At 42.2% G+C, this 12,875-nt stretch overlaps 1 protein-coding gene across 1 annotated transcript in view; it reads right to left on the reverse strand.

Annotated features, from left to right (window-relative positions):
- Window positions 1–11,233, reverse strand: part of FAS (Fas cell surface death receptor) — a 30,790-nt gene extending 19,557 nt beyond the window's left edge. The window contains exon 1 of the mRNA XM_082854954.1: window positions 11,084–11,233. Coding sequence (XP_082711080.1) covers window positions 11,084–11,113 — 30 coding nt within the window. The 5' untranslated portion in view covers window positions 11,114–11,233. The remainder of the gene's footprint in view (window positions 1–11,083) is intronic.
- Window positions 11,234–12,875: the final 1,642 nt, after the last annotated feature.

A 12,875-nucleotide genomic window follows, 5' to 3' on the forward strand; every position in this document is an offset into this window, starting at 1 on the left:
CCCCCTTTGTCACCAAAGCCTGCATCCCTTCTAAGTCACAAGATACCATGGGACCTCCAAGGAAGGAGGGACGAAGGAGATGCGGTTGCCATCTTTTCCTCCTGGGATGGATGTATTGATGTATTGAAAAATACATTTCTAACATCCAGACTCCAGGAGGGAATATCACACCAAAATATCAAGAAAATACCTGACTTATCCAGGGTCACTCATGAGCAAAAGGCAGAGAGCTAGGACTTGTTTGAGTCTCCTCACTCTTATTACAGTGTTTTTTCCCCTACACCCACTCACCATAAAATACAGCTTACTTTCTCTATATGAACAATTCTATGTAAAGAATAATTGGAAATGGTAAACAGATCAGAGGAATTATGCCTAAATGTACTGGCTTCACTATCAAACCACTGCCTTTTTAACCCAACAGACATTTCATTAGCACCTTCTATGTGCCAGGTTCTGTGAACACAGAGACAAGTAACATTGATTATAATTGAAAATGAATGTTAAGTTTCCAAAAGCAGATTTGCACATGGGCGTATTATTTGTAATATATTAATCATTGGGGGATTTTTTAATGTTATATTTGCATGACTCTTACTTTTTAAAACACATTTGAATCTATGATCTGCTTCTAAAGCAGCTTTGAACAAAAAGTATTTATTAGTATCAATTTCTCTTTTCAAGATGACAGTTCCCCACTTCTTACCTTTTCTACAGAAGGTCATCCTGTCATCTTGTTAATATTAGTCCCTCTTCTAGATCAGAGCATCAATAGCTAATGAACAGTAACTGAATTGGGCACTTTAGGAAATAATAGTGTGATTGAAATCACACCAAAGGGTTAACTGCTAAGATGGGAAGGGCTTTCAAATGAAAGTCATTCACCTTTTAGGATCCTTATTCTATAACAAACTTTGTTCTATTTGACAGTCAGAAATTAAATATACTAACCATGTAACATTCCAGACATTGCCAGCACATGAAAATTCTCAAACAAATGTAAAAATCTCTGTAGCTAGAAGAAATCAGTAAGTCCTTTTTGCAAGAGATAATGGAAAACAGAATCTAGGCAACCAAACTGAGTAGAAGCAACTCCTTTCTGTTATCAGCCACCTCTGTTGCTGGGAAGAGGGAGTTAACAGTGAGATGTTACTTGCTCTCCTTCTCTTTCAATTCTGGTTTCTCACCAGAAACTGAAGAAAATGACACAGATTTAAACTCAAAGAGATCTGAGTCAAAATTGGGTAGCCAAAATTGACAAGTCAAAGGTGCTCAAAGTTGATACCCAATAGTGTGTGGATGTGTGTGTGTGTGTCCCCTACAGCTATAGGTCCCATCCTTTCCTTGGTAAGCTAATTTCATCCAGCAGTCATGTGACAATATTACAAGCAGGTCCACAATTCCTGGTTTAAATGATCAAGCACTCGGAGAGTGCTTAACATTTATGTAATGTAACATTTATGAATTGTTACCTTAGTGTTATTTCTAAAAAAAACTGTGCATATACTAAACGTTCTGGAGATGTCTAAGAGAAATGTACTTTCTGATTTTGCTTTAGTTTTGAAGTTTTTGACTGGAAATCAAAACCCACTGTTCAAAAATACATTCAGAATTTGAGAAATGTGAATCTTGGAGTAGAACAGTGAAAGACATAAACATCACTGGCCGTGGAGCAGATACCAGCGCCAAACTCATCTCATATTTGATCACACCTGCTTCACAGAGCTGAATTTCTGGGAACATTTCCTACTTAGTTCAGCATCAAAGAATTATGTCAAGGATAAAAAAAGAAAGATGGGTCTAAAGAGCATGTTCTAACTCTTACAAGATATTATGTAAGCAGTGTTCCACACAGCTTGTGTTTTTTTAAGTTTTTGCATTAGCTCAAGTTTGTAGTATGCAAAGATTTAACCCAAACTTTCCAGGCAGAAACTGGGGTGTTTTTGACTGTGACAAGGCAGGAAACCCACAAAGAACTAAGTGATCAGAATGTTCAAAAAAATTTTTTTTCAAAAAGCTGAAAAGGCCAGAAAATCAGTTAAATCAAAGATGTGAAAAGTGGATAAACTAAGGCAAATGATAACCAAATGGGAAAAAAAGAAATAAAATTAATTTAAAATTTCCATCATGACAAAGATGCAAAAGTCAGAGAGACCTCAATTTTATATTCTGCTGGGAATAATATTAGCTAACACATTAATCAATTACCTAAATGAGTAAATACTTTGTTGAGTACCTACTATGTGCCAGACAGACATCCAAGAACAGAGCAATAAACAGATAAAAACTTAGCTCTCATAGAATTTATATGTAAATGAAGTGTACTGTATTAGGGTTCTTCAGAGAAACAGGACCAATAGTGCTTGTGTGTGTGCGCACACACGTGTGTGTGTGTGTGTGTGTGTGTGTGTGTGTGAAGAGAGAGAGATTGATTTATTTTAAGGAATTGGCTCACACAACTGTAAAGGCTTGGCAAGTCCAAATTCTGCTGATGGGGTAGGCCAGTATGCTGAGGAGTCAGGGAAGAGCTGCAGCTCAAGTCCAGAGGCAGTCTGGCAGAACTCCTTCTTCCTTAGGGAATCTCAGTCTTCATTCTATTAAGGCATTCAACTGACTGAATGAGGCCCACTCACTTACAGAGGGTATCTAACTTACTCAAAGCTTACCAATTTAAATGTGCAAATCAACCAAAACAAAAAAACAAGCAAAACTGTCGCAGAAACATCCAGAATAATGTTTGAGCAAATATCTAGGTGCCATGGTCCAGTCATGTCGACACATAATATTAAGCATCATGTGGAGGGAAATGATAAAGAAACAAAGAAATATGTCAAGGAGGAATAAGTGCTATTTAAAGGAATAAAGCAAGCTTGGGGGCATGGAGAGTTTGAAGGGTGAGGTAGTGATGTTTTAGGAAGAGTGGTCTGGGAAGGCCACAGAATAAGAAGCCATTTGGGCAGTGACTTGTTGCAAGTGGATGACTAGCTGGGAAGGGCTTTCCAGGCAGGTCACACCTAGAGGAACTTGGCTTAGCCCAAATGGGGACATACCTGAGGACCTCAGCAACAGCATATTAGCAGCTAGCTATTAAGAGAGTTAAAGGTAAATGTCTCCTGAATCACACTGGTAATTAACATGTTGACCACTGAAGCCACAGTGGGATCATACAGCCAATCATAACCATAGACGCTGCAATCTCGTAGCATCCTGGAACGTCAAAGCAGAAAGGGACCATATGAGCATCTGCTCAGCTTCAATATAGATTTTAAAAATGGATCTCCTTGCATCTTTGATTATCTACAGGATTTTAATACTTTGTGCAAATCAGAAAATTTGCTTCTCTCTCTCCTTCTGAATTGTTTGTGAAAATGTTAAGTCAGGAAACCAAACCCTAGACATTTGCCTAGCTTTTTACAAAGTTCATTCACACACATCACCTCATGGTCATTGCAGTAAATCTACACATGAGGAATTATTACGGCCTTATTTTATAGCCGAGGAAGCTGAGCACAGAGTATATGAAATGACTCGTCCAATAACCCACAGTTAGGACTGGCCAAGGGAGGACTCGACAACTCTGGCCCAAACACCTCTGGGCTGTTTCAGGTTCCTAGTTGCTTTCTCCACGTAGGCACACGAACAACTCAATTTGTTTTCAGACAATTGTTCGCAAGATGCCTGTGTGTTAATTATACAATGAACCTTCAAAGCAAATGCATGTTGAAGGTGGAGGCAGTCTGGCAGGAACTTCCTGGAACCCAGAAGTCAGTCCCCTGCCCTCTAGTCTGGGAAAACTGTAGCAGGACTGTCCAGGTTAGGGTTCTGGCTGGCAGGGAAGGTGAAACTTCCCATCCCTGGTCTGCAGCTTGAAAGGAAGGGGAGTTTAGGTTTCCCTTCCTCCAGCCTGAGTGCCATCACACCCACTGTGAGTCCCTTGCAGGGGTGGGGATCTGCAATGCACAAATAGGAATCAGAAGTCTTCCTATCCTCCAATCTTTGCATTTGCTCCATTTGAAACTCTCAGAAACAGGGTGACGTGAGACTTTGTCCCTTGTATCAGATGATGAGAAACTGAGAGAACAGCTGGATTTTTATTAATTATCTGCAGCAGTGATGAATCACTTTTCATAGTCAACCTGGTTACTACGTAGAAGAAACAAAGCAGGAATGGCCAGACCCAGAAACTGATGGCCACCCTTGAGGTATATCACTTCACTTTGACAAGCTCTCCACACTTTCCCAGGAATCATAAACACCCAAGATTTAACATGGCAATTACAAATAGAGTAACATTGCAGTGACTGAATTAAACAAACTACTGGAAGAAACTGAGAATCCCATTAGCATTACTTCAAAGAAGCAGTGCGGCAATTGGCCCTAAGAGATGAGCTAGGGTTTGAAAAGGAAGTTTAAAAAATCACCTTTTTTTCTGTTCTTAGTGAAGTTCAAAGCAAACAGGAAAAGAATTTTAAAAAGCAGAGGCAAAAAAAAAAAAAAAAAGGTGTCTGGTGGTGAAAAATGGCAGCAAGAATAAGTAGACATCTCTAACAGTCAGCGAGATTTTTCAATACTGAGCACACACTTCAGGCTGATTATAGATATTCAAGCTGACTAGAAGCTCTCCAGTAATCATGGTGAAGAGTTTTAGAGATGACCCAAGCCCTTCGCCTTATAGGAGAAGCTATGCCCCAAACTGGTGGTGGGGTGACTGGTCCATGTCACACAGCTAGCTCAAGAGATTCAGACTCCTATGGGCTGAACTGTATCTCCCTCACATCTATATTCCTATGGTGAAGTCCTAACCCCAAGTAGCCCAGAATGTCACCATGTTTGGAGATAGGGTCTTTAAAGAGGAAATTAGTTAAAATGAGGTCCTTGGGTGCACCTTAATCCGATATGACTGGTGTCCCTATAAGAAGAAACTTGGACACAGGCACAGACAAGGGGAAGATGACGTGAAGACACAGGGCCATTGACAAGCCAAGGAGAAAGGCGAGGAAGAGATCATTGCCTCAGAGTCTAGGCTCCTTCTAGCCTCCAGAACTGAGAGAAAATAAATTTCTGTTGTTTAAGCCACCCAGTCTGTGGTGCTGTGTTACGGCAGCCACGGGAAATGAATACAGGCCCAAACCACCATCTCTTGATTCCCTCAGATTCTGGATTTGAGGGAGGTCAGTGGTGCATACACACTTGGGAACTCCTCATAGCTGAGCACTAGGATTTCCCATCTTGAACTATCACTGAACTAAATAGACAAGAGATTGCAAACAGTCTTCAGAACCGGAATCATCAGGGGCCCCTAGTAACCTGAACTTCTTCCCAGTCTTACAGGCCCCACTAGGGGGTTGAAATCTCACTGTCCCCTACTGTCCAGGACACAACTACAACAACAGGCTAGTCTGGTCATTCGCTCTTTAGCCTTTTAATTACTTATCAATACTTTAGGAAAAAGGAATTCTAAAAAGACCATTAATAGTTCACCATTTCCGATTGTGTAATGCATCTCGAATATATTTGTGTAAAGGGTAAGGAAATAGTAATGACATTTTGTAGTAGGTGCATTATTGAAAAACTGAAATAAAAACAAATAAAAGAAAATTTTCTATATTAAAGAGATAAGTGAAGATCCCATTCGTTCTTACTTTTTTCAAAATGAGTAAATAAAATTACACAAGGTAATCTTATTCCAGTAATGTTTTCATTCTTTCTTAAGGCTAGTTTCTTGGGAAGACCAGGAGAGAGATAGCTGAGGCAGTGGGAGTACAGGACTGGTTAGACCCCTGACTGAATCAAGCCATAAATAAAACAAAATGAGGAAACCCAGAGAATTTCATCTGGGATTAGATTTTGAGTTTAGTGCTAGAGTTAGAAAAATCATTTTCAAAACCCTGAAAGACATTAGAATCATGTAGTGATGGATTAAAAATTTAAAAAATGCTTAGGTCCCAACACAGACCTAAAGAATCTGGATCTCTGAGAATGGGGTCTCCTTATGATTATGTTCAACCCTGTTACTTAATATTTAATAACCCTGGTGGTTATTTTGATGCTCCTCCCAGCTGAAGACCAACTGGAGGAAGCACAGTTTGAGGTTAGCAGGCGACTACATTTACATGTGAGAAGATAAGAGTGTTACAGAGTAACAGCATCTGTGCTCTGCACTTGCAAATCAGAATTTGACTTTTCATGGAGAAATAATGACCCTTCTAAAAATAAGCCCGAAAAGAAAAGAAGTCATCTTTGGTGGAGGAAATGGGTGATGGGAGGGCTACCAAGTCCTAAACTAGAACCCTAGAGTCCTTTAATGCCCAGAGGGGTCCGAAGGGCTATCACAGGAGTAAAGCATCCAGGTGGAACAGACAACAAAGTGTAGGAGGGGCTGGTCAAATGGAGAGGTGCACGTGGACCAAAGGGGCAGCCATTTGATCCAGGGGAGTGGGGGTCAGGTGGCATGTGGGTCCAGATCTTCCAGTTTTCAAGAGAAACCAAAATCTTCCAACATTTAAGTGGTGGCAGCTAATATTAAAAATATATACCTGCACACATACATACTGTATGTGTCAGTACTGTGCAGGGTAGACAAAACATAGCCTGGGGCAGTGTAAGCCCAATTTTTGAAATCAGGCCTAAATCCACACAGACATCCATGTGAAAAAACAGTCCATGAGGAACAAGGATCCTTTTGTGACGATGGCTAAAAACCATAGCTCAATCCTCAGCAAGGGGCAAGAGACTTACACCACGTGTTCTGAGTTCATTTTCTCTCTCTGTCTCCCCTCTCTTTTTTCTAAGATCTCTGACCTCAGAAATCAAAAGTGTTGATGTTTCTCACATCTTATATTTTTATGGCCTCCCAGAACACAGAGGAGACTAAATCCAGAATGCTGCATCACTTGACTGTAGGACAGACTGACGTTAATGACTCCGAAGCAAAGTTTATTCTAATTTTCCAAGTTTATCCCAGTTCGCAGCTTAACAAAACCTACCTGCGGTAGGCTTGCTTGCCTTGCTGGGCTGAGTACCTCTGACGATTGAATTTGTAGTCAGATTTGCTAACTTACAAGATTGGCCTTACTCAAAATGTACGATTTCATACGAAAGTCGCTATCATCCCGCACTTAGTGGATCTCGGGCCAGGTGTCCAAGAGAGCAATGGCTGCTGTTTCTAACTGCCCAAAGATGGGGATGGCTTGGTTGCACAAAAGCTCATTCCAAATCAGAAAGGGAGCTGTGATCAAAGAGGAGAACTAGCCCATTTCCTTCTGAGGAAGGTGAAGTTAACAATCTTACAATGATCAACTTTCTAATTTGGGCCTTACAACTCATAGTCTCACTTCAAAGAAAATAGTATGCAAGTAGGCAAGTACTTTTGAATTATTTGTTCCTGTTTAAGACTGAATGGAAGATAGTTAATTGGTGTTAGGAGTCCAACTACATAAAAAGCTAAAGATACATTATTTTATTTCATTTTGTTTATTTATTTATTCATTTTATTTCTTTCATTTTAAAGCAAGGGTCTTCCAGAAAATGAAAGGACTTATTAGGTAGTTAAATGCTGTTTTCCCACTTTTGTGAATAGATACACACACACAGCAAAAAGAATACAATACTATCCATTAAGGTACTTACAATGGTCCTACAAATAATTTTTTGGTAATAAGCTATATATGGTATTATCTTTACATTATTACTTATTATTTTTCATCATAAGTCAATAAGTCTTTAGTACCTATTACAAAACATGTGCTCATTTAAGGGACTTTTGGAACCTAAGATAATTCACCAAAAGGCACTTAACTCACTAGGGGTTTTCAAGTGGGGGATTTCCTTATTCAGGTTTTTGATCATCTCTTAGAAAATCATTACTCTGTCCTTGGCAGTTGTGGTAGCCTTCAGAGAGATTCCTTTGAACTACTGACATTTCCACCATTAAGAACTATTTAGAAGTAAATTACTTGTTTAGTGTCCCAAAGAAACTTACTTAGAGACAACATCCAAATCCTGAGTCCTCTTTGTCTCAACGCAAGAATAAAAATTGCTTTTTCTAAATTAAACTCTAATTTTGCCACCAAGGGTGGTAATTGTATTATGGAGACAGACAATAGAAGATTTTTCATTCACCCAATTGTAGCTAGTCATGAAGGAACCAAAGATTTCCATATATCAGTTTCATTTTTCCTTTCCAATCTTGCCATCTTTTTTTTTTTTTTTTCAATCTTGCCATCTTTTATAAATTTCTGTTTTTCCATCCTGGTTGTTAATGTTTTAAATTACATTTCATAATTTATTTTATTCGTAAGAATTTTCAAGTTTTTTATGATTTAAGGAAAACCTGTTAAAAACAACAATAAACAAACACATTGCAACCTATTTCATGTCTCTTAGGCTGGTTTAAGAAAAATTATTAAATTATAAACTAAACAACTGTCTTTTATTTTGTCCCTGAAACTCTTCTGTATGATTACTTATAAATACACCGACTTCTTTTTCAGCGGCCCTCTCCTTGTCCTCGACCATAATTTTGAGAAGTGCTCTAAGAAATAAAGGAGAGGAAAATGGCTAATCTAGTAACTGCCTAACCATAGACCTAAACAGTACAAGACAAAGCCTATGAGGACTATGTGCTATTAAAAGAAGCAGCAGCAGTCCTCACAGCTATTTCTCACACAAATTTCTAAAGTAAGTTTGCCTCTTTTTCTGTATCCTTTAGACACTTGTGAATTGTTTGGGGCTTTCAAACTTACTTATCGTAGGTCCCATGGAAATGACACCCAGAAACTAGGGGAGAGAAAACTAACTCCAAGAGGGAAGAAAAAGGGAGGAGAAGCAAGGTAAAGAAGAGGTAAAGGATGGGATATTTGCTGACCATAGATTGCGCTAGACACAAGAGGACTAGAGGAAGAAAGAGGAAAAGAGAAAATATGGCCGCTCCCTCCCATCCACTTCCAGCCCACTGACACGATTAAACCAAATTTGCTTCTGCGTTGCATGTAATTAGCACTCGAGCCCCCATTTAATTTATTTGCACACTAGTAAATAAAGCCCTACTAAGTGCGAAGTCATAAAAGCAAGCATTTTCTAGAGACACACAAGGTGACATAATGGTGTGGAAACTTCTTTAAGAATAGAGGCGTGATATTGTGCCAGTGATGGGGGCAGGGCAGCATTCTGTGTAACTAAATTTAAAAGTCATATTAGAAAAGAGAAATAGAGGATATACTACAAAATGCAAACAATGATTATCTAGGTGATAGGGTTATGTCAGATTTTTTCTTTTTACACCTCTGTATTGATAAATTTTATTTGATAAATGTTAATTTCTTAGGCCACATATCATATATAACAGTAATAAGCAAATTATGTTTAATATATATTATAGATATTATAACATGTATATATAAATAAATGTGTATGTATATATACATGCATATATGTGTGTGTATGAATGTGTGTGCATTCTTTCAGAAAAGCAGTTTCCTTGGTGCTTTAAACATGCACCTCTGGTAAAGATGCTATAGTATAAAAGTCAAGCATAGCTCTGGGCCTTGATAATTTTGCTACACTTATTAGTATTGTTGTTCCAAGAGCTAAGAGATTGTCAAAGCAACTAACACTGCAATAAGGCAGTGGTTAATGATAAGGAAGAGAAGAGTGTGATCTGAGGTTGTATAAATGGTTTCTCAATTTTGAATCCTAAATTTTCTCGAAGAAAATTCCTAAAGGAGCCCAAATATTGTACATTATTTCTGAAAGGATCAGGGAAATTTTTTTTTTCCAATCATAAGATTGTTCCAGACATCAGTGCTTTCTTCCTTTCAACTCTTGTCATCTGGACATCAGGTGCAATCAACGAACCGCCCGGGCTTTGGAACTGGATCTAAATTAAATCCCAGCCCTGCCGCTTACTGTTTGGACTCGGTCTAATTACTTAAGCTTTCTGAACCCCATTTCGCCATCTGTAAAATGGAGATGAGGACATCTTCCTTCCTGTGCAGCTGCGAATGAACTGAGATCACATTCGTAGACATTCTGATCACAGTGCCTGGCACTTTGATGGGGACCAACAAAGTAAGAATCCGTTGGCTTTCAGAGAATTCGGAACTCACATGAACCTCTGGAGGCCCAGTGTCTTCGATCAGCCATCACCACGCTGGCATTGCTGAGGCAGGGACTCTCCAAAAGAGGTGGCCGCTGCTTAGGCTTCTAGGCCAAGTACAGGCTCCCCAGCGCGTGCGCGGTGGCAGCAGGTACCACCGCCTGAGCAGTGAGGCCCAGGTTCCCTACCGCCCCGGAGTTCAGCAAGCAATGAAAGATAACAAGAAAGAAAATGGAGAGAAGAAAATTAAAAAAAAAAAAAAAAAAAAAAAAGACCAAACCTGAGATAGTGACTCACGGTCTTAAGGAGAGGGATTACCGGAAGGGAAACAAAACAGTTTCTTTTTCTGTGTAGCGATAAGAAGGTAAACAAGTCTCTTAAGGCGCATTCAGCCCCAAGATAACTTTTTCAAGAAAGAAACGGCGCAGTCCAAAGCCTCAGGTTTAACCACCGCCTCGGGGCTGATTTATTCCCTAAAGTTGGGAACTGCCGGAAAACCTGTATTACCAGTGCAGGGAGTGCAGGTTCTCACCGCCCCGCGGCGCGCACATCCACCAGCACAGCAGCGGTGCTTCGGCGTGACTTGTAAGGACTTGTCCAGAAGATCCCCTCCAGTCTCCGGTCCCTCCAGCGACACTCAAATCTCGCACGCCCCGGCCCGCCCCCCGCGCCCACCCCTCTCTGGGCCGCGAACAGCGTCCCCGGGGAGCACCCGGAGCTGTTCCGCCTGCCCCGCGGGCTTACCGCTCTATATCCAGCCCCAAGAAAAACGAGTTCCCCGGTTTCCTGAGATCCCGCCCTCAGGGAAAGTCCTGGCAGCTCTGGTGAGCCAGCCTGTCAGAGGCCGGACAAGCCCGCCGCCCACGCGCGCGTCCCCCTGACGCCCCCGGAGCTAGTCCAGCTCCCGCCCGCACCGCGCCCGCCCGCACCGCGCCCGCCCAGTGGCCGAGCTGGGAGAGGCTCCCGCCCGGGCAGGAAAACACTCACCAGTGGCCAGAGAACCCAGATCTCGGACATGGCTGTGGAGCAATCGCCAAAGTGAAGGAGCCTCTCCAACTGGCACCCGAGCGGGTCACACGCCCCGTGAGAAGTCACAGCCCCGCCGGGCCCCTCCCCGCGCTCCAGCCAGCCTGAGACAGTGTTCCCGCCGGGACCCGCCCCGGGGCGCTCACGCACAGTTACTCCGGTAGCGCTTTTCTCTTTCTCCAGCAGCGTCTCCGAGCACCTGCGTGTCTCTTCTAAGAGACCCGAAAAGACTTAAAGAAAGGTCCCCGGGCCCGGGGGCGGGGGGAGCCGAGGTTGGAGGAGGAAGCTTTGCTGCGGAACGCCTGGGTGGGGGAGGGCGCCGTCGATTCAGCCTGCGCGCGCACGGGGCGGGGTGGGGGGGTGACGGGGTTGTAGAGCCGGGAGTGGGGATTTGTTACACAAACGGGCATTCCCCGTGGCGGGCGTTTCCGCAGTCGGCTGGCATGCCTAGCTCAGGTGAGGATCTTGAGAGCGGGCTTGATGTCCTTTCTAAACTCTTCCGCAGTTTAAACTGGGAAGGCTGGGGAGGACTGGGGTGCAGAGCGCAGACATCCTGCCTCCGTGCAGAAGCCTCGGCTAACTGCTGGGATTCTCAGAAAAGACCCAGTCTTCCCTCAGCTCCACGTGTTGTGGTGGTGACCTGAGAGGCTCACAGGAGTCCCCGGACTAGTGTATGTAGTGAGAGTTACCGAACGAAAAGTTTCAGATATTGTGCTGTGGGGATTCCGAAGAGGACGGACCCCTTGCCTTTTATTTCTCAAGAGGAGTACAAAGCTAACTCCCAAGCCGAATCACACAGCTCCAGCTGTGTTAGAAGTTCACAATTACTTCCCCTCCTTTGTTACTCATTATTTCCTGGCGAATTTTCTTAAAAAAAAAAAGTAGTACTTTAGTGCTTTGGTTAACAGCTCGAAGTCACTGTTGTTTTGGAAAAGTTGATCTGTCTGTTTAGCCAGTTCTGCAAGAATTTTACAGAAGAAAGTTTGTATAATGACATCATCAAGCAGCATGACTCTGAAAGTAGTTCCTAGGCTGGGCACCAGTGAAGCGGTATTTCCTCGGCATCCTTCACTAAGCTTTACACCCTCACTCAGGTACTCTTCTTCCTTCCCAGATGGCTGTATCCCATTAGGAACACTCTCCTTTCCCTCCCTTTGCCTGGCTCATTCCTCATCCATCAGACGCCCTCTCTGTGGACATTTTCTTCTGGTAGCCTTTCCAGGCTCCCAAGTCTGGGTGAGGTCACCCTCCTAAATGCTTTCACTCACCTGGTGTTTTGCACTGCCCTCATGGCCCAGTCTTGTAGGTATGGATTTATCTGTCTCTGCTCATCTCCCTGCAGATTGATAGTGCTGTGAAGAAGACCCTGGCTGGCCAGTCCGGTTCCTACAGTTCCCAGCCCAAAACAGACACAAAAAGACGTGAATGGTGGGGGGCTGGAGCCAGGAAGTTGGGGGTGTGTGTGGGATGTGGAGAGACTGTGTATTATCTTTGCAACTTTTCTGTAAACCTAAAACTGTTCTGAAATTTAAAAGTTTATTGAAATTAAAAAAGAATCATAAAAGGAAGGAAGGGAAGAAAGGAGGGAGGAAGGGAGGGAGGATAGAGAGAAAGAGAGAGAGACAGAGAGAACAGTTGACAAAATCAGCATCTCATGAGTGAATCATGAGCCAGCAACTTTTACAAATGGTTCTTCCTTACTTAATATTTACCATTTTAACCCAGTGAGGTAGGTGATTATTAAACTTACTTT

The sequence above is a fragment of the Leucopleurus acutus genome (genome assembly GCF_964270905.1).
Source record: "Leucopleurus acutus genome assembly, chromosome: 14".
NCBI classification, from domain to species: domain Eukaryota; kingdom Metazoa; phylum Chordata; class Mammalia; order Artiodactyla; family Delphinidae; genus Leucopleurus; species Leucopleurus acutus.